The sequence below is a fragment of the Macaca thibetana genome, chromosome 16 (assembly GCF_024542745.1).
Source record: "Macaca thibetana thibetana isolate TM-01 chromosome 16, ASM2454274v1, whole genome shotgun sequence".
Classification (NCBI taxonomy): Eukaryota; Metazoa; Chordata; class Mammalia; order Primates; family Cercopithecidae; genus Macaca; species Macaca thibetana.
The window spans coordinates 46122396-46142625 of NC_065593.1; the positions used below are offsets into that span (position 1 = coordinate 46122396).

The 20230-nt window shown below is 50.3% G+C and overlaps 2 protein-coding genes across 9 annotated transcripts in view; both read left to right on the forward strand.

Moving 5' to 3' along the window:
* Nucleotides 1-20230, forward strand: part of SNF8 (SNF8 subunit of ESCRT-II) — a 576904-nt gene that overhangs the window by 527261 nt on the left and 29413 nt on the right. The window lies entirely within an intron of this gene.
* Nucleotides 8736-18455, forward strand: GIP (gastric inhibitory polypeptide). The gene is made up of 6 exons (XM_050765715.1): nucleotides 8736-8815; nucleotides 9662-9768; nucleotides 13114-13284; nucleotides 15823-15915; nucleotides 16656-16757; nucleotides 18288-18455. Exons 2-6 carry the CDS (start codon nucleotides 9683-9685, stop codon nucleotides 18295-18297), a joined length of 462 nt encoding a protein of 153 aa, XP_050621672.1. The 5' UTR covers nucleotides 8736-8815; nucleotides 9662-9682; the 3' UTR covers nucleotides 18298-18455.

A 20230-nucleotide genomic window follows, 5' to 3' on the forward strand; every position in this document is an offset into this window, starting at 1 on the left:
GGAGGCGGAGGTTGCAAGTGAACTGAGATGGTGCCACTGCACTCCAGCCTGGGTGACAGAGTGAAACCCTGTTGCAAAAACAAACAAACAAAAGAAAACATCTAATTGTGGTTTTCATCTTAGGTGTATGCCCTCACTCTGGGGAAAGAAGTGACAAGCCCTATGGAGAGGTCCACATAGTGAGGAACTGAAGCCTTCAGCCAACTGTCATGGGAATGAGCTTGGAAGGTGATCCTATAGCCCCAGACAAGTTTTCTAAGACTGCAGCTTAGCCAACAGTTTGACTCCAACCTCATGAGAGACCTTGAGTCAGAACCACCCAACTAAGCTGTTCTCAGATTCCTGAATCTCAGAAACTGTGTGAGATAAATGTTTGTTTTAAGCTGCCAAGATTTGGGGTAATTTGTTAGGCAGCAGAAGATAACTAATGTATCAAGATACAATGTAACATAATGCATCTTCTAAGTATACATGTGTCTCAAATCAGTCCTTCCAGGTAGAAACTATTACATTTCCTATTTTACAGAAAGGCAAACTGAAGTGCCCCCTGGAGCAAGTTGCTATAAATTATCCTACTAGTAAGCATAAGTGCGTAAGTGGGTCTATCTCCAAAGCCCTTGCTTCTAATATGGACTTTCATAACGTTCCACGCCCCGGGTGCTGGGATGTCAGCTGGCTTTCTTTTCTTTCCTTTTTCTCTTTTTATTTTCTTTTCTTGTTTTGTTTTGTTTTGTTTTGTTTGAGACAGAGTTTTGCTCTTATTGCCCAGGCTGGAGAGCAATGGTATGGTCTCATCTCACTACAACCTCCGCCTCCCAAGTTAAGCAATTCTCCAGCCTCAGCCTCCCAAGTAGCTGGGATTACAGGCACCCGCCACCACATTTCAGCTAATTTCTGTATTTTTAGTAGAGATGGGGTTTCACCATGTTGGCCAGGCGGGTCTCAAACTCCTGACCTCAGGTGATCTGCCTGCCTTGGCCTCCCAAATTGCTGGGATTACAGGCATGAGCCAGTGCACCTGGCCTCAGCCTGGCTTTCTTTCTTTCTTTCTTTCTTTTTTTTTGAGACAGAGTCTCTGTCACCCAGGCTGGAGTACAAAGGCGCAATCTCAGCTCACTGCAACCTCCGCCTCCCAGGTTCAAGCGATTATCCTGCCTCCCAGCTCCCGAGTAGCTGGGACTACAGGCGCACACCACCACACCCAGCTAATTTTTTTGTATTTTTAGTTGAGACGGGGTTTCACCATGTTGGCCAGGATGGTCTCGATCTCCTGACCACGTGATCTGCCCACGTTGGCCTCCCAAAGTGTTGGGATTACACATGTGAGCCATTGCGCCAGGCCCAACCTGGCTTTTTTTTTTTTTTTTTTTTTTTTGAGACGGAGTCTTGTTCTGTCTCCCAGGCTGGAGTGCAGTGGCTGGATCTCAGCTCACTGCAAGCTCCGCCTCCCGGGTTCACGCCATTCTCCTGCCTCAGCCTCCCGAGTAGCTGGGACTACAGGCACCCGCCACCTCGCCTGGCTAGTTTTTTGTATTTTTTAGTAGAGACGGGGTTTCACCATGTTAGCCAGGATGGTCTCGATCTCCTGACCTCGTGATCCACCCGTCTTGGCCTCCCAAAGTGCTGGGATTACAGGCTTGAGCCACTGCGCCCGGCCAGCCTGGCTTTCTTAATGCATTGTATTTAATTTTCTCCATAGCCCAAGCACCGTGGCTCACACCTCTAATCTCAGCACTTTGGAAAGCCAAGGCATGGGGATTACTTGAGCCCAGGAGTTCAACCAGCCTGGGGCAACATAGCAAGACCTGTACTTAAATAAAATGGCTGGGCGTGGTGGCTCACGCCTGTAATTTCAGCACTTTGGGAGGCTGAGGCGGGTGGATCACGAGGTCAAGAGATTGAGACCATCCTGAAAAACATGCTGAAACCCTGTCTCTACTAAAAATACAAAAATTGCCTGGGCATGGTGGCACGCACCTGTAGTCCAGCTGCTCAGGAGGCTGAGGCAGGAGAATCTCTTGAACCCAGGAGGCGGAGGTTGCAGTGGGCTGAGATTGTGCCACTGCACTCCAGCCTGGTGACAGAGGGAGACTCTGTCTCAAAAAAATAATAATAACAAAATAAAATAAAACTAGCCAGGCATGGTGGTGTGCGCCTATAATCCCAACTACTCAGGAGTTGGAGGAGGTCAGGCTAGAGTGAGCTGTGATTTTTTATTTTTTATTTTATTTTTTGAGATGGAGTTTTGCTCTTGTCCCCCAGGCTGGAGGGCAATGGCGCTATCTAGGCTCACTGCAACCTCCACCTCCGAGGTTCAAGCGATTCTCCTGTCTCAGCCTCCTGAGTAGCTGGGATTACAGGTGTGTGCCACTACACCTGGTTAATTTTTGTAATTTTAGTAGAAATGGGGTTTCTCCATGTCGGCCAGCCTGGTCTCGAACTCCTGACCTCAAGTGTTCCTCCCACCTCGGCCTCCCAAAGTGCTAGAATTACAGGAGTGAGCCACCGTGCCCGGCCAGTGAGCTGTGATTGTACCACTGCATTCCAGTCTGGGCGACAGAGTGAGACCCTATCTTAAAAATAAAAATCAATAATTTTAAAAATAATGATGATTTTCAGCATAGAGTGATGCAAGGGAGATCATTGCAGAGAATACCACCAGCCAACACTAGCAGGATGCCTTCAAGTTAACAGTAAGGTAGGATGAGAAGGTTTTGTTGTCTTATGTCCAGTTTAGAAATGGGCAAGTGAGTTAAGCCTCAGAGTGGTTAAGCGCTTTGCCCAAAGCCAAACATAGCCTTGGTAGTGGGGACAGGTGGAGCTGGGGCTTGAACTCCAGTCTAATCCTCTCTCTCTGCCCCACAAGCTGCTCCTTAATCTAATTAAGGAGGTATATGTTTTTCGAAGTTGCAGAAGCCCCACCCACCCACTCACCCATTGCAGGACTCGGATACCAGGGGCAGGAGGGAGCGCAAGGGTCAGGGAGTATACACTAGGGACTCTGGAAACTGCTCCATCCTTCATGCTGCCACACAAGGAAAAGGAAGAGAAAATCCTCCATTCTCACCACTGTCTCCCTTTCTCTGGGATGTGCCCCTACCAGAAAAACAGAGGAGCTCAGGAATTCTGCTCTTTCAGGGAGGCCCGGCTCTGTCTCTCTCTCTTTCTCTCTCTCTCTCTCTCTCTCTTTTCTTTCTTGTCTCGTTCTGTTGCCCAGGCTGGAGTGAGGTGGCATGATCTCAGCTCATCACAACCTCCACCTCCCGGGTTCAAGTGATTCTCCTGCCTCAGCCTCCCAAGTAGCTGGGACTACAGGCACGCACCACCATGCCCAACTAATTTTTTGAATTTTTACTAGAGACAAGGTTTCACTATGTTGGCCAGGCTGGTCTCAAACTCCTGACCTCATGATCTGGCCACCTCAGCCTCCCAAAGTGCTGAGATTACAGGTGTAAGCCACCGCCACCATGCCTGGCCCCCTTTAGCCTTTTATCATAAATGCACAACCAATTTTTTCCCTCCAGGAGGACTCCTTGGAAGTGAGGACCTTGTAGCATCTTCTCCCATTCCAACTCTTCACTGCAGCCCTCCTCCCATGGATTAGGCAGCAACTATGAAGGGCTTGAGCTCTTTTCCCAACAAACAAAAGCCTTTGAAAACAGCAAGAGGGATTGGGGTTAGAACTGAGAGAGGACTTCCAAACTGCTTCAAACTGCTTGTAGCAGATGGCCAGAAATGGCTTTAGATAGTATATTCTTCCTTTTTCTTTTCTTTTCTTTCTTTTTTTTTTTTTTTGAGACAGACTTCCACTCTGTCATCCCGGCTGGAGGGCAGTGGCACAATCTCAGTTCACTGCAGCCTCCTCTGCCCCCTGGGTTCAAGTAATTCTCCTGTCTCAGCCTCCCAAGCAGCTGGGATTACAGGCGCCTGCCACCACACCACACCTAGCTAATTTTTGTATTTTTAGTGGGGACGGGATTTCACCATGTTGGCTGGGCTGGTCTCAAATTCATGACCTCAGGTGATCCGTTCACCCAGTCCTCCCAAACTGCTGGGATTACAGGTAGGAAGCACTGTGCCTGGCCATGTATTCTTCTTAAAGACCCCTCTGGAAAGTATCTATCATGACCTAAGGGAAATGCTGTCCGCAAAAATGTTTGGGAGCATGACTGTGTGTGTGATGTGACTGTGAGGAAAAGCTGGAGATAGTTCCTCTAGGCGTCAGGATAGACCAGAGGACTTGACGATGTTGTTGGGTATCAAGTCAACTCTTGTTTCCTCCTCTGCCTGAGAAGAAATCTGTTGAGTGGTATGAGAGGAGTCAGGGAAGTTGGCTTTCTCAGTCAGCTAGTGAGTTTGAAGACTAAGTGAACTTCAAAAGCAGGGTCCATGGCGGGGAGGCAGCAACCAGCCCTCTGAGTCACCCTGACCTGGCTACAGAGCTGGGCCGGAATGTCTGTGCCGGCGAGGGGAATGGAGATGGTGGTGGGGGTGGCGGTGAGTCACCAGCGGGGACTGGAAGAGCAAGCAACCCCCAGATACTCTTCTGCTGTTACAGTTCTCATTCCTGAGGGCCCAATCAGAACCCGGGAAGGGCTGGGAAATGGGACCTGGGGTTCTCTTGCAATGGTGCTGCCCATCACCCCTTCTCTGAATCTCACTCCGTTGATTACCTAACTCCTGTAACTCCTCAGAAACCCCCCAACCCAACCCAATACACTCTTTCTTTTTGTTGGCGGGGAATGGAGTCTCGCTCTGTCGCCCAGGTTGGAGTGCAGTGGAGCGATCTCGGCTCATTGAAACCTCTGCCTCCTGGGTTCAAGTGATTCTTCTGCCTCAGCCTCCCAAGTAGTTGGGACTATCAGCATGCGCCACCACACCCGGCTAATTTTCATATTATTAGTAGAGACGGGGTTTTACCATATTGGCCAGGCTGGTCTCGAACTCCTGACCTCGTGATCTGTCCTCCTTGGCCTACCAAAGTGCTGGGATTACAGGCGTGAACCACTGTGCCCGGCCCCCACACACTCTTTCTACCTGTGTGGGTGTTGGACTAGTTGGGGTGTACTCCTGATCCCCATCCCCTGTGTCCTCTCTGACCCCTCACATGCTAGCAATTCTCCACAGTGAAATTGGAAAAGGGAGGCTCTGGAATTAGCCTCCCCACCCCCAACCACAAACCTGCACAGAACTCTGCACACCAGGGTGCTTCTCCTTATGGTGTGGACAGGCTGGCTGAACTGCCAGTTAGATTTATTGAACGATTTTGATCAAGTCCAGCAGGCCCTTCCAATCCTCAGAAACTTCCTGGGGTCATCTTTTCAATTTCCTGCCTCCCAATATGCCTTTTGGGGGAGCTGTGGAACCCCCTAGGAGTTTGGCTTCATCTCTGATCTCCCCTGGCCTTCCCCACATGTTCTGTTGCTTCTGGGGAGTGTGGAACTTGCAGACTTGAGCAGGAGCTCTGGGCTTGGGGGCCCTCCCCTTATTCCCTGTTCCTGCCTGTCCTGCTCTTCCCTGCCTACAGGGTCCAGGCCATATTCTCTCTTGTCTGTCCACTGCAGAGCATGAGGGCCAAAGATCAAAGAGAAATTGGGATGGGCTGCAGAGAAGGGGATGGGGTGGGGACTTAAAGTACACTGGCTTGTCCAGGCACGATGGCTCATGCCTGTAATCTCAGCACTTTGGGAGGCCGAAGCGGGCAGATTACTTGAAGTGAGGAGCTCAAGACCAGCCTGGCCAACGTGGTGAAACCCCATCTCTACTAAAAATACAAAAAGTAGCCGGGCATGGTGGTTCTCGGCTGCAATCCCAGCTAATTGGGAGGCTGAGGCAGGAGAATTGCTTGAACCGGGAGGTGGAGGTTGCAGTGAGCCTAGATCGTGTCATTGCACTTCAGCCTGGGAGACAGAGTGAGACTCTGTCTCTAAATAAATAAATAAAATAAAGTACATTGGCCTTCAGAGCAGCCCACCCCAAAACAAATACAGAGTACAAGGCAGGGGCTCATGACTGCTGGAGCCCATCAGAGTCTTCCTTGACTCCAATCTGGCCCCAGACTCAGGGTTCTCAGGGAATGCTGTCCACTTTTCTTGGATACCGCTGCCTCCAGGCAGGAGGTAGGTTTGGACACAAGCCCTTCTGAGCTCATTAACTTTGTTGCTCAGCAGAAAACAAGATCACAAGCAGCCCCCACATCTCCCTTGGAGGTCAAATCTGAATCGATGTCTAATCTCTGCCCATTGGTAGCTGGGAGATGGAATCTGGAGAGCTTGCTAAGGGAGGAGTTTTTCTAGATGGTGAAGAATGGGTGGGTATGCGGAGGAGGTTTCCAGGAGGCAGAGGTAAGTGACGCTCCTAGTCCAGGTACCTCTCATCCCACACACACACTTAATTTCATGCTGAATCTGCTCCTAGGCTAGGGTGTTCACCTGGAAAGGAAGGTGGCCTTCATTAGGACCTGGAGCTAATAGGCAGAGCACGAGCTTGGCTGTTTATGGTCCCAAGTACCCATGGCGGCGGCAAAGGAGGAGCCTGGAAAGAAGGTCTTGGAGTTCTGCCAAAAATGCAATCTGTGCCCTGCCCCTTCTAGACTGAGAGCCCCTATGGACAGAGTCATGTGCTAAATACTTGGAGAAAGGCAAAGGGAGTATCCCAAGGAGTCTCCAGTCTGAGGGGGAGACACAGCCCTTAGCCTCAGAAAGCCTCAGTGTGCTGGGGGGCATCGCCTCCAGCTCTCATCCTCTTCTCAGAGAGCCCCCAGGCAGATCAGGGACAGAAAGCCCCTGCCTTGGAGGGGTTCCTGTATAATAGAGAGAGGCACAGCATAACTCCAGGGTCCTCACTCTGATAGAAGAGACAGGATGACATACTTCTCTTGTACAGGACAGTAGGACATATGAGGAGAGGGGCTCCAAAATCTCTATGGATAGAGTTGTAGCTACCCCACCCTCCTCTGAGCCCCCGAGGTACAAACATGCCTCTTTCTCCCCCTGTATCCTGCCCTGAGCAGGAAGACAGCTTGAATGTACGTTCTCACTTTATGCAGCTGTCACTAGGGAACCCCCATCCTTCATGTTCCCTCAATGTTCTTGAGCCCTTGGGACACCTCTCTAGATAATGTGATGGGGGCATTGCCACATCACCAAAGCCATGGGCCATTGTCCAGAGTTGGGGTTCAGATGACTGTGGACCTACTCTCTCCCACCCAGAAGTAGCCTATTGCCTTGTGGGAGTGTCCCCCTGCCAGTTAGTGCCACCCTACCCCAAGTCTGTCCTCACTACAAGTACCCTTTTTTTCTTTTCTATTCTTTTTTTTTTTTGAGACGGAGTCTTGCTCTGTCACCCAGGCTGGAGTGCAGTGGTATGATCTTGGCTCACTGCAACTCCTGCCTCCCGGGTTCAAGTGATTCTCCTGCCTCAGCCTCCTGAGTAGCTGGGACTACAGGCATGTGCCACCATGCCCGGCTAATTTTTTTTTTTTTTTTTTTTTTTTTTTTGAGATGGAGTCTCTCTCTGTCGCCCTGGCTGGAGTGCAGTGGTGCCATCTCGGCTCACTGCAACGTGCGCCTCCCGGGTTCACGCCGTTCTCCTGCCTCAGTCTCCCGAGCAGCTGGGACTACAGGCGCCCACCACCACGCCTGGCTAATTTTTTGTATTTTTAGTAGAGACATGGTTTCACCGTGTTAGCCAGGATGGTCTCGATCTCCTGACCTCATGATCCACCCACCTCGGACTCCCAAAGTGCTGGGATTACAGGTGTGAGCCACTGCGCCCAGCCCCCTTTCTTTTTTCTTTTTTTTTTTTTTTGAGACAGAATCTTGCTTTGTTGCCCATGCTGGAGTGCAGTGAACTTGATCTCGGCTCACTGCAACTTCTGCCTCCCAGGTTCAAGTGATTCTCTTGCCTCAGCCTCCGGAGTAGCTGTGATTACAGCTGTGCACCACCATGCCTGACTAATTTTTGTATTTTTTTTTTTTTTTTTTTTTTTTTTTTTTTTTTTTTTGAGACGGAGTCTCACGCTGTTGCCCAGGCTGGAGTGCAGTGGCGCGATCTCGGCTCACTGCAAGCTCCGCCTCCCGGGTTCCCGCCATTCTCCTGCCTCAGCCTCCTGAGTAGCTGGGACTACAGGCGCCCACCACCGCGCCCGGCTAATTTTTTTGTATTTTTAGTAGAGACGGGGTTTCACTGTGGTCTCGATCTCCTGACCTTGTGATCCGCCCGCCTCGGCCTCCCAAAGTGCTGGGATTACAGGCTTGAGCCACCGCGCCCGGCCAATTTTTGTATTTTTAGTAGAGATGGGATTTCAGCATGTTGGCCAGGCTGGTCTCGAACCCCTGACCTCAGGTGATCCACCCGTCTCAGCCTCCCAAGTGCTGGGATTACAGGCGTGATTCATCGCGCCTGGCCTACAAGTACCCTTTCTAACTGAGGGCAACTGTAAAGGAAGTAGGGCATAGAAGAAGAGTAGTGGGCCCTTTGCCCAGAAGAGAGGAGGAGGAAGAAAAAAGGGGGTACTTAGGGTACCCTACCCACAGGCAGGCCCCAGACAACAGCTGGAGATAGCCAAATGTTAATCACCAATTAGCACAGTTCAGGTGGAAAGGGCAACTCTATTATGTGTAAAATGGACTTAATGTGGCAGGAGCTGTGGGCTTAATTTCTTGAGATAAGATGCTTTTAGGCTAATCAGCAGGTCTATGCCTAATATAAAGGAGCTGGGGCCTGATTTCTTCAGCAGGCTCAGAAGGTCCAGAAGGCAGGGAAAGGAGACCCCTATCTGTCCTTCTTCTGGAAGAGCTGGAAAGGAAGTCTGGTAAGAGAAGTGGAGACAGGGATGGATGAGATGACCTGAGAATGGGTGGATCTTGGCAACCCTGAGATGCCCAGCAGCCCTGGCATCTTACTTTTCTCTTCCTCTATATGAGACGTGAGAAGATAGCCAGGTGTGGTGCCTCATGCCTGTAATCCTAATACTTTGGGAGCCGAGGGAGGAGGATCATTTGAGCACAGGAGTTCAAGACCAGCCTGGGCAATGGAGGGAAACTCGATCTCTATACAAAATTTTAAAAATTAGCTGGCCATGGTGGTACATGCCTGTGGTCCTAGGTACTCGGGAGGGTGAAGTGAGAGTTTTGCCTGAGCCCAGGAGGTTGAGGCTGCAGTGAGCCACGATTGTGTCACTGCACTCCCGCCTGGACAACAGAGCAAGACTCCATCTCAAAAGAAAAAAAAGAGGAAAAGAAAAGGTCCAAACCTCAAGGCTTTGCCCCTCCCCAGCTTTCAGAGCCCCTACTGGTTGCTGTCTCAGCACGTCCTGGCTGTTTTCTGTCTTTTTTTTTTTTTTTTTTTTTTTTTTTTTTTTTGAGACGGAGTCTCGCTCTGTCGCCCAGGTTGGAGTGCAGTGGCCGGATCTCAGCTCACTGCAAGCTCCGCCTCCCAGGTTTACGCCATTCTCCTGCCTCAGCCTCCCGAGTAGCTGGGACTACAAGCGCCCGCCACCTCGCCCGGCTAGTTTTTTGTATTTTTAGTAGAGACGGGGTTTCACGGTGTTAGCCAGGATGGTCTCGATCTCCTGACCTCGTGATCCGCCCGTCTCGGCCTCCCAAAGTGCTGGGATTACAGGCTTGAGCCACCGCGCCCGGCCTGTTTTCTGTCTTAGCTCAGGAAATAACCTTGGAAGATGGTGGCCATGAAGACCTTCGCTCTGCTGCTGCTGTCCCTGTTCCTGGCAGTGGGACTAGGAGAGAAGAAAGAGGGTCACTCCAGGTAGGAGCGGTGAGAGGGAAGGGATGGGGAAGAGGAGGGGCTCAGAAGACAGGTTCTGGATTTGTTTCAAGTGGGAGGTGAGAAAGGGAAGGCATCCAGTCTAAGAGGTAGGAAGCTCCAGGGAAATACCTGCCGGCAATGTGAGTGCAAAGTGAGCACTGAGCCAGAGAGGATTTATTGTGTGCCACTGTTACAGTGGGAGAGACTATGGTTAGATCTCTGGAGGGACTTCCTGGTGGTTAATTGTCTGAAGATGAGTCTCACTTCCCAACGAATGCTTTATTCATTTATGCATGTTTGCTTCTTTCTTTTCTTTTTTTCTTTTTTATTTTTTTTGAGACAGACTCTTGCTCTGTCGCCCAGACTGGAGTGCAGTGGCGTGAGCGCAGCTCACTGCAGCCTCTGCCTGCCAGGCTCGAGTATCCTCCCACCTCAGCCTCCCGAGCAACTAGGGCCACAGGCGCGAACCAACATGTTCAGCTACTTTTTGAATTTTTTGTAGAGATGAGGTTTCGCCATGTTACCCAGGCTTATGAATGCATTTTTTTTTTTTTTTTTTTTTTTTGAGATGGAATCTCGCTCTGTCACCCAGGCCGGAGTGTGGTGGCACAATCTCGGCTCACTGCAACCTCTCCCTCCTGGGTTCAAGCAATTTTCCCTGCCTCAGCTTCCCGAGTAGCTGGGATTACAGGTGCCCGGCAACACGCCTGGCTAATTTTTGTATTTTTAGTAGAGATGGGGTTTCACTATGTGGGCCAGGCTGATCTCAAACTCCTGACCTCAGATGATCTCTCCGCCTGAGCCTCCCAAAGTGCTGGGATTGAAGGCATGTAATCCCGTGCCTGGGCTTTTTTTTGAGTCAGAGTCTCACTCTGTCGCCTAGGCTGGAGTGCAGTGGTGCAGTCTTGACTCACTGCAACCTCTGCCTCTCAGGATCAAGCAATTCTCCTGCCTCAGCCTGGGATTACAGGCACCTACCACCACACCCAGCTAATTTTTTTGTATTTTTAGTAGAGATGGGGTTTTGCCATGTTGGCCAGGCTGGTCTTGAAATCCTGTCCTCAAGTGATCCACCCGCCTCGGCCTCCCAAAGTGCTGGGATTACAGGCGTGAGCCACAATGCCTGACCATTATGCATGCTTTCAATCAAATTTTAGAGAGGGCCTCCTCTGTACCAGGCACAAGGGATGTATGTGAACATTGGTCCACAAATGCCTCCTGCCTTCATGAAGCACACAGACCCAAGGAGGAAATAAACCAAGAACCATATAGGCATGTTGCAAATCATCATGAGTACTGTGTGGAAAAGCAGAGAATATGACCAGCGAATATAGCAGGGGGCTCAGACTGTGTTTTCAGGACCAATAAATAACTTATTTGAGTAGAGTTGGGCTTTCTCAGGTGCAAGGACAAACCATATGCCCACGTAAATTTGGCATATGTAATTTGTCAATTTGAGGCACAGATATCAGAACACGTACAAGAAGAGAACAGTATCATGTAGATGTTTCTTTCTTTCTTTCTTTTTTGAGATAGAGTCTCACTCTGTCACCCAGGCTGGGGTGCAGTGGCTCGATCTCGGCTCACTGCAACCTCCGCCTCTTGTGTTCAATCTATTCTCTGCCTTAGCCTCTTAAGCAGCTGGGATTACAGGCACCTGCCACCACGCCCTGCTAATTTTGTATTTTTATTTTTATTTATTTATTTATTTATTTATTTATTTTTTTGAGACGGAGTCTTGCTCTGTGCCCCAGGCTGGAGTGCAGTAGCCCGATCTCGGCTCACTGCAAGCTCCGCCTCCCGGGTTCACGCCATTCTCCTGCCTCAGCCTCCTGAGTAGCTGGGACTACAGGCACCAGCCACCTCGCCCGGCTAATTTTCTTGTATTTTTAGTAGAGATGGGGTTTCACCGTGTTAGCCAGTCTCGATCTCCTGACCTCGTGATCCGCCCGTCTCGGCCTCCCAAAGTGCTGGGATTACAGGCTTGAGCCACCGCGCCCGGCCTAATTTTGTATTTTTAGTAGAGATGGGGTTTCACCATCTTGGCCATGCTGGTGTTGAACTCCTGACCTTGTGATCCATCTGCCTGGGCCTCCGAAAGTGCTGGGATTACAGGCGTGAGCTACTGCGCCTGGCCTGTATCACGTACATGTTAAGAACATAGATCTGAGCCCAGATGGCCTGGGGTAAATCCTGGATCTGTTACCTATACGGAGTGGCAGATAATAAGATAATAATAAGGTAATCTCTGCACCTTGGTTTCTCCACTCACAAAATGGGGATATAACTAGAACCTACCTCATAGGATGTTGTGAGGATGAAATTATATTTTATGGATTCAAGGGCTTATAAACTGCCAGAGTCACAGTCAGTGCTTTTGTATGAGTTGACTATTATTGCGGAATGTGAACCAAGAAACTGAATCAGGAAGGGCCAGGGCAGGAGGAATAAAGGAGGGAATTGTGTGACTCAGTCCTTTCAGATGAGGGGGACCCCTGATCCCTTTTTTTTTTTTTTTTTTTTTTTGAGATGGAGTCTCGCTTTGTCACCTAGGCTGGAGTGTAGTGGTGTGATCTCAGCTCACTGCAAGCTGTGCCTCCCGGGTTCATGCCGTTCTCCTGCCTCAGCCTCCCAAGTAGCTGGGACTACAGGCGCCCGCCACCTCGCCCGGCTAATTTTTTTGTCTTTTTAGTAGAGATGGGGTTTCACTGTGTTAGCCAGGATGGTCTTGATCTCCTTACTTCATGATCCCCCTGCCTTGGCCTCCCAAAGTGCTAGAATTACAGGTGTGAGCCACTGCGCCCAGCCTTTTTTTTTTTTTTTTTTTGAGATGAAGTTTCACTCTTGTTCCCTAGGCTGGAGTGCAATGGCACGATTTCGGCTCACTGCAACCTCCACCTCCCGGGTTCAAGTGATTCTCCTGCCTCAGCCTCCTGAATAGCTGGGATTACAGGCATGTGCCACCACACCTGGCTAAATTTTGTATTTTTAGTAGAGACGGGATTTCTCCATGTTGGTCAGGCTGGTCTCTATCCCGACCTCAGGTGATCCGCCTGTCTTGGCCTCCCAAAGTGCAGGGATTACAGGCATGAGCCACCGCGCCTGGCCCCGTGATCCCTTTTTGGCCAGAATCCAGAGCCACACACACTGAGGCTGCAGGAAGTGGGAGCTGAGGATAAAGCCTGGGGTGGGGTGGAGTGGGGTGGGGGAGTGGATCTGCAGGGAGTCTCCATAAAAACGGACTCGTTTGTTTTCAAGTGTCTGCCTCCTGTTAGTGATAGTCATTTATCCTAGCGTTGTGATTCTCCCCCCATCTCTGCCCCTTCTCTGCACCCTTATTTCCAGCCTTCTCCCCTCCCTGCCTGTCGGATCTCATGCTAAGGTGAGCAGCCCTCAACCTCGAGGCCCCAGGTATGCCGAAGGGACTTTCATCAGTGACTATAGTATTGCCATGGACAAGATTCACCAACAAGACTTCGTAAACTGGCTGCTGGCCCAAAAGGGGAAGAAGAATGAGTGAGTCGTTGCTTATACTCCTCCTGTTCCCTGTGCTGGGCTCTGGGCTCTGCCTTCCTACCTTCAGAGGAGGCCATCGGCTGTGGCCACACAGGCCACGTGATGCACAACCCCAGGTGGCACCTTTCTTTTTCTTCTTTCTTTTCTTTTCTTTTCTTTTTTTTTTTTTTTTTTTGAGACAGAGTTTTGCTCTTGTTGCCCAGGCTGGAGTGCAATACCACGATCTTGGCTCACCACAACCTCCACCTCCTGGATTCAAGCAATTCTCCTGCCTCGGCCTCCCGAGTAGCTAGGATTACAGGCATGCATCACCATGCCCAGCTAATTTTTATTTTTTTTCTCTTTTGAGATGAAGTGTAACTCTGTTGCCCAGGCTGGAGTGCAGTGGCTCGATTTTGGCTCACTGCAACCTCCGCCTCCTGGGTTCAAGCGATTCTTCTGCCTCAGCCTCCTGAGTAGCTGGGACTACAGGTGTGTGCCACCATGCCCGGCTAATTTTTTTTTTTTTTTTTTTTTTAGTAGAGACGGGGTTTCACCATGTTGACCAGTCTGGTTCTCGAACTCCTGACCTCATGATCCACCTGCCTCAGCCTCCCAAAGTGCTGGGATTATAGGCATGAGCCACCGCACCTGGCCTAATTTTGTATTTTTAGTAGAGATGGGGTTTCTCCATGTTGGTCAGGCTGGTCTCGAACTCCTGACCGCAGGTGATCTACCTGCCTTGGCCTCTCAAAGTGCTGGGATTACAGGCGTGAGCCACCGCACCCACCCTGGGTGGCACCTTTCACTAGGCAAGGATGGCGAGTTAGACATGGTAGCTCTGGCCAGGACCCTGACTTGGGCACCAGTCTAGGCTAGGGGTAGGGACCAGGGCTATTCCCTAATCCTTTACTTCTTTTTTTCTTTTCCCTTTTTTTTTTTTTTTTTTTGAGACGGAGTCTCGCTCTGTCGCCCAGGCTGGAGTGCAGTGGCACAATCTCAGCTCACTGCAAGCTCTGCCTCCCGGGTTCATGCCATTCTCCTGCCTCAGCCTCCCGAGTAGCTGGGACTACAGGCGCCCACCACGCATGGCTAATTTTTTTTGTATTTTTTTAGTAGAGACAGGGTTTCACCGTGTTAGCCAGGATGGTCTTTATCTCCTGACCCTGTGATCTGCCCGCCTTGGCCTCCCAAAGTGCTAGGATTACAGGCATGAGCCACCGCGCCCAGCCTCTCTTCTTTTTTTGAGACAGGAGCTCTCTCTGTGACCCAGACTGGAGTGCAGTGGCACCATCATGGCTCACTGTAGCCTTGACCTCCTGGGTTCAAGCAATCCTCCCACCTCAGCCTCCCAAGTAGTTGTGACTACAGCCTCACACCACCATGCCTGGCTAATTTTTAAAATTATTTGTAGAGACAGAGTCTTACTATGTTGCCCAGGCTGTTCTCAAACTCCTGGGCTTAAGTGATCCACTCACATTGGCCTCCCAAAGTGCTGAGATTACAATTGTGAGCCACTGTGCTGGCCCTAATCCTTTACTTCTAAGGGGAGGAGTCAGAAGATGTATGGGAGCTCAGAGAGGAGCCCCAGGGGTCTGAGGATGAAGGGAGGGAAAGATGAGCTCCTTCTAATGACTGCTTGCTTGGCGATGGCCACTTCAGACCCACTTCAGACTTTGAAAACAGGACTGGCTAGGGCCGGGCCCAGTAGCTTACACCTGTAATCCCAGCACTTTGGGAGGATGAGGCAGGCAGATCATGAGGTCAGGAAATTGAGGCCCTCCTGGCCAACATGGTGAAACGCTGTCTCTACTAAAAATACAAAGATTAGCTGGGTGTGGTGGCACACCCAGCCTGTAATTCCAGCTACTCGGGAGGCTGAGGCATGATAATTGCTTGAACCCTGGAGGCGGACGTTGCAGTGAGCTGAGATCGCACCACTGTACCCCAAGCCTGGCAACAGAGTGAGACTCTGTCTCAAAAAAAAAAAAGGAAAGAAAATAGGATTGGCTGTGCACCGTGGCTCACGCCTGTAATCCCAGCACTTTGGGAGGCCCAGGTAGGTGGATTGTTTGAGCTCACAAGTTCATTCGAGACCAGCCTGGGCAACATGGCAAACAAAAAGTACAAAAATTAGCTGGGTGTGGTGTGGTAATGCCTGCCTGTAGTTTCAGCTACTCAGGAGGCTGAGACGGGAAGATGGCTTGAGCCTGGGAGGCAGAGGTTGCAGTGAGCCGAGATGGTGCCCCTGCACTCCAGTCTGGGAAATACAGCCAGACCCTATCTCACACACACACACACACACACACACACACACACACACACAAAAGTGAAGAGAAGATGAACTGTCCTTATCCTTCTCCCTGCTCTATGCCGTCTCTGGTCAGCGTGGTAGATTCTGAAAAGCTGTTCACTGGTGGAGGCAGCTGAAGACCACCATTGGGTGGGCTTAAGTGGAGAAAGGTACCCTCTGCTTTTGGGGTTGAGGTACTAAAAGATTCAAGTGTCTCTAGCCTGGAGTCTCCACAGCTTGCCCACTCTCTAATCTTATCTTCCCAGCTGGAAACACAACATCACCCAGAGGGAGGCTCGGGCACTCGAGCTGGCCAGTCAAGCTAATAGGAAGGAGGAGGAGGCAGTGGAGCCACAGAGGTGAGTCAGGGCGCAGAGGGAAGGGAGGCAGCCGAGCCTCCTGCCCCGCCCCCACCTCGTTGTTCCCTCTCCCTGACCCCAGAGCAGAGCAAGGACCCGCGATAATCATCCTCTTCCTCTCAAGAGTTCAAAGAGGGGTCTTCATTGAGCAAACTCCTGGAGGTCAGCCCAAGCTTAAGGAAGAAGCCTTGGAGGAACAGGGGAGGGGTGCTAGGAGGGGTTTCAGGGACAGGGTTTCTAAGATTGATGACTTGATACACAGCAGAGTCACTGAGTCAGGAGAAGGGCAGGAAAGAAGAGACCTCAGGTTCCGGCCTCACCACCTCCCCCTGCCAAACTTCGGGAAGGCTGTTTGTGAAAGAGTGGGGGATCTTCCCAGGCCCACTCCCCTGAAATCAGTTATCCCCTCTCTGAATGGCACAGGTCATTTCAAAAAGTGAATGTGCCCAAAGTACTCTCTGCATTCTGGAACACTTGCAGAGGTGGATGGGCGGAATATCTCACCAGAATTCTGTTTGACTCTCCCTGTAGGAAGAGTCCATATTCCCCAGGCAGGCAGTGCTGGGTGGGGCTGGCAGAAAGCAGGCTCCAGATCTCAGAGCTGAGCCAACAGAGAGGCAGCTGTGTTGGCTCCCTCCCCCAATCCGTGGCTGCCCCTCAGTGGTGTCCCCAGTCCTGTGTTTACTCTCTTTGGGCGCGGCTCAGGCTAAAACAGTCAGCCAGAGGCTCTTACCTTGCAGCTCCCCACCCAAGAACCCCAGCGATGAAGATTTGCTGCGGGACTTGCTGATTCAAGAGCTGTTGGCCTGCTTGGTGGATCAGACAAACCTCTGCAGGCGCAGGTAGGGGAATGTGGTGTTGCACAGCAGTTCTAAATTGAGCTTGGGCATCAGACATGGATTCAGATCTTTGCCCCTCCACATGCTGGCTGATTACGTAGCCTTTCTGAACCTCAGTGTTTTCATTAAAATCAGAGGTATAGAATCATTTCACGGGATGTTGTGAGCTTTAATTAAGACAATGCAAGTGGAAAAATACAAAGAAAAAAACAAAAGAAAAATAAAGACAATTCAAATGGAGACCTGAGGGCCACCTTTGAGGAGTAATGAGAGCTCTGCAAGGTTAGCAGCTCTGATTACTATTTGTTCTTCCTCACTCTTCCAGGTGAGGTGCTGCTCTCCCCTGCCTATCCCTACCCACTGAGCTGAGCCCATCCTGTGCCCTGCCTGTTCCTACCCACTGAGCTGAGCCCATCCTGTGCCCTGCCTGTCCCTACCGACCGAGCTGAGCCCATCCTGTGCCCTGCCTGTCCCCAATCCTACCCACCGAGCTGAGCCCCATCCTGTTCTCAGCTTTCCCTCTGTACCCTTGGGCCATGGTACCTTCCTGGTGATGGGAAACTGCATAGTTGGAGGCATGTTTCCTTTCTCTGTGGCCATTGGTGGCTTCAATGGTCTCTTGAATCCACCTCATCAGCTAGAAAATTCTTCAGTCCATTCCTTATGTCTCAGAATCGAGGGACTAAATATTATGAAGAGACCTGTCCTCCTAAAGGGTGAGACAGGATCCTCATGATGCAGACAGCGGGGCACGGAAACCAGAACACTTCAGACACTGATACTGAGCAGCTAGGGAGGGATTGAGGGAGCAAATCTGGAACAGGAACCTCAGGAGGGGAAGAAGGGACAGGAGCGTGAGCAGATCCATGAAGAGGGTGTGAGAAAATCTCTGTAGGAAGGTGGGTAACGGTCTCTGTACTTTTGTGAATTATTTGGATTACTTATCATTAAAATGGTGATTTGATGGGGCAAAGGTGGGAGCACTGCTTGAGGCCAGGAGTTCAAGACTGCAGTAATCTATGATTACATCCGTAAATAGTCACCGCACTCCAGCTTGGGCACCACAGTGAGACTGTCTCTTAAAAAATAAGTAAAATGAGGCTGGGCACGGTGGCTCATGCCTGTAATCCCAGCACTTTGGGAGGCCGAGGTGGGCAGATCACGAGGTCGGGAGATCAAGACCATCCTGGCTAACCCGGTGAAACCCCGTCTCTACTAAAAATACAAAAAATTAGCCGGGCATGGAGGTGGGAGCCTGTAGTCCCAGCTACTCGGGAGGCTGAGGCAGGAGAATGGCATGAACCCAGGAGGCAGAGCTTGCAGTGAGCCGAGATTGCGCCACTGCACTCCAGCCTGGGGGACAGCGAGGCTCCGTCTCAAAAAAAATAAAAAAAAGGTAAATTGATAAAAATTAAAATACTTAAAAAGGTGATTTGAAGGTAGGAGGGGTTCAACAATGGCTGGGTCCCAGGATAAACGTGCTTGGCCGACTCCAAGTCCATAACCTTCCTCTCCATTCCCCACTCTCCCCAGGTCTCGGTGACTCTGACCACACCCAGCTCAGGACTGGATTCTGCCCTTCACTTAGCTCCTGCCTCAGCCCCACTCCAGAATAGCCAAGAGAAGCCAAACCAATAAAGTTTATGCTGAGATAAGTCGAGTGCATTGTGAAAATTTATTCAAATGACTACTGAGCACTAACAGGGCATGTTTGTCTTTGTGTATCTCTGTGTGTGTGGGCACCACCCAGTGGAAAGGAAATATGGTCTGGGCATGGTGGTGTATGCCTGTAATCCCAGTACTCTGGGAGGCTGAGTCTGGAGGATTGCTTAACCCCAGAAGTTCCAGTCCATCCTGGGTAACAGAGTGAGACTCCATCTTTGTTTTGTTTTGTTTTGTTTCTTTTTTTTGAGACGGAGTTCTCACTCTGTCATCCAGGCTGGAGTGCAATGGTGCAATCTCGGCTCACTGCAACCTCTGCCTCCTGGGTTCAAGCGATTCTCCTGCCTCAGCCTCCTGAGTAGCTGGGATTATAGGCGCCCTCCACCACGTGTGGCTAATTTTTTTCTTTTTTTTGAGATGGAGTCTTGCTCTTGTTACCCAGGCTAGATGGAGTGCAATGGTGAGCTCTCTGCTCATTGCAACCTCCGCCTCCCAGGTTCAATTGATTCTCTTGCCTCAGCCTCCCAAGTAGCTGGGATTACAGGCATGTGCCACCACACCGGGCTAATTTTTTATTTTCAGTAGGGTTTCTCCATGTTGGTCAGGCTGGTCTTGAACTCCTGACCTCAAGTGACCCACCCGCCTCCGCCTCCCAAAGTGCTGGGATTACAGGTGTAAGCCACCGCGCCCAGCCTAATTTTTGTAGTTTTAGTAGAGACGAGGTTTCGCCATGTTGCCAGGCTGGTCTTGAACTCCTGACCTCAGGTGATCCGCCTGCCTCGGCCTCCCAAAGTGCTGGGATTACAGACATGAGACATCGTACCTGCTGGAGACCCCATCTTTAAAATAAAAAAAGAAAAAAGAAAAGAGGGTCTGGTGTAGTGGCACAAGCCTGTCATCCCACCACTTTGGGAGCTTGAGGTGGGCAGATCACCTGAGGTCAGGAGTTTGAGACCAGCCTGGCCAAAATGGCAAAACCTCGTCTCTACTAAATATACAAAAATTAGCTGGGCATGATGACAGGCACCTGTAGTCCCAGCTATTCGTGAAGCTGAGGCAGGAGAATCGCTTTGACCCAGGAGGTGGAGGTTGCAGTGAGCTGAGATTGCACCACTGCGCTCCAACCTGGGTAACAGAGCAAGACTCCATCGTGCACAAAAAAAAAAAAAAAAAAAAGAAAAAGAAAATAAAAGGATCATTTGAGGTCAGGAATTCGAGACCAGCCTGGCCAACATGGTGAAACCCTGTTTCTACTAAAAACACACACACACACACACACAAAAAAAAGAGCCAGGCATGGTGATACATGCTTGTAATCCCAGCTAATTGAGAGGTTGAAGCACGAGAATCGCTTGGACCCAGGAGGCGGAGGTTGCAGTGAGCCGAGATCACACCACTGCACTACATCCAGCCTGAGTGAGACCCTGTGTCCAAAAAAAGAAAAAAGAAAAAGAAAGAAAAGGAAATAATGGTTTTTACTTGCATCTGTTAATTCATCTATTGATTCTACAAACACTTATTGGAAAGTTAATATTGGCAGGGCTGTGCTAAACACTGTATATACAGCAATGAAGCAAATGGACACGATCCTTGCCCCCGAAGAGCTTAAAGTCTGGTGACAAAGAAAGACCTCTAGTTTTTTTGTGGTTTTGTTTGTTTTTCTGGGAGAGTCTTGCTGTGTTACCCATGCTGGGGTACAGTGCTGTAATCATAGCTCACTGCAACCCCAAGCTCCTGGGCTCGAGCGATCTTGCCACTTCAGCCTCCCGAGTAGCTGGGAGAAGTTGGGACTACAGGCACATGCCCAGTTAACT

Excerpts from the sequence above, each read along its gene's own strand:
- GIP (XM_050765715.1), top strand. The coding sequence starts at position 9,683 with ATGGTGGCCATGAAGACCTTCGCTCTGCTGCTGCTGTCCCTGTTCCTG. Across the intron at positions 9,769-13,113 it reads AAGAAAGAGGGTCACTCCAG|CCTTCTCCCCTCCCTGCCTG; the intron begins GTAGGAGCGGTG and ends CCTTATTTCCAG. Across the intron at positions 13,285-15,822 it reads CAAAAGGGGAAGAAGAATGA|CTGGAAACACAACATCACCC; the intron begins GTGAGTCGTTGC and ends TTATCTTCCCAG.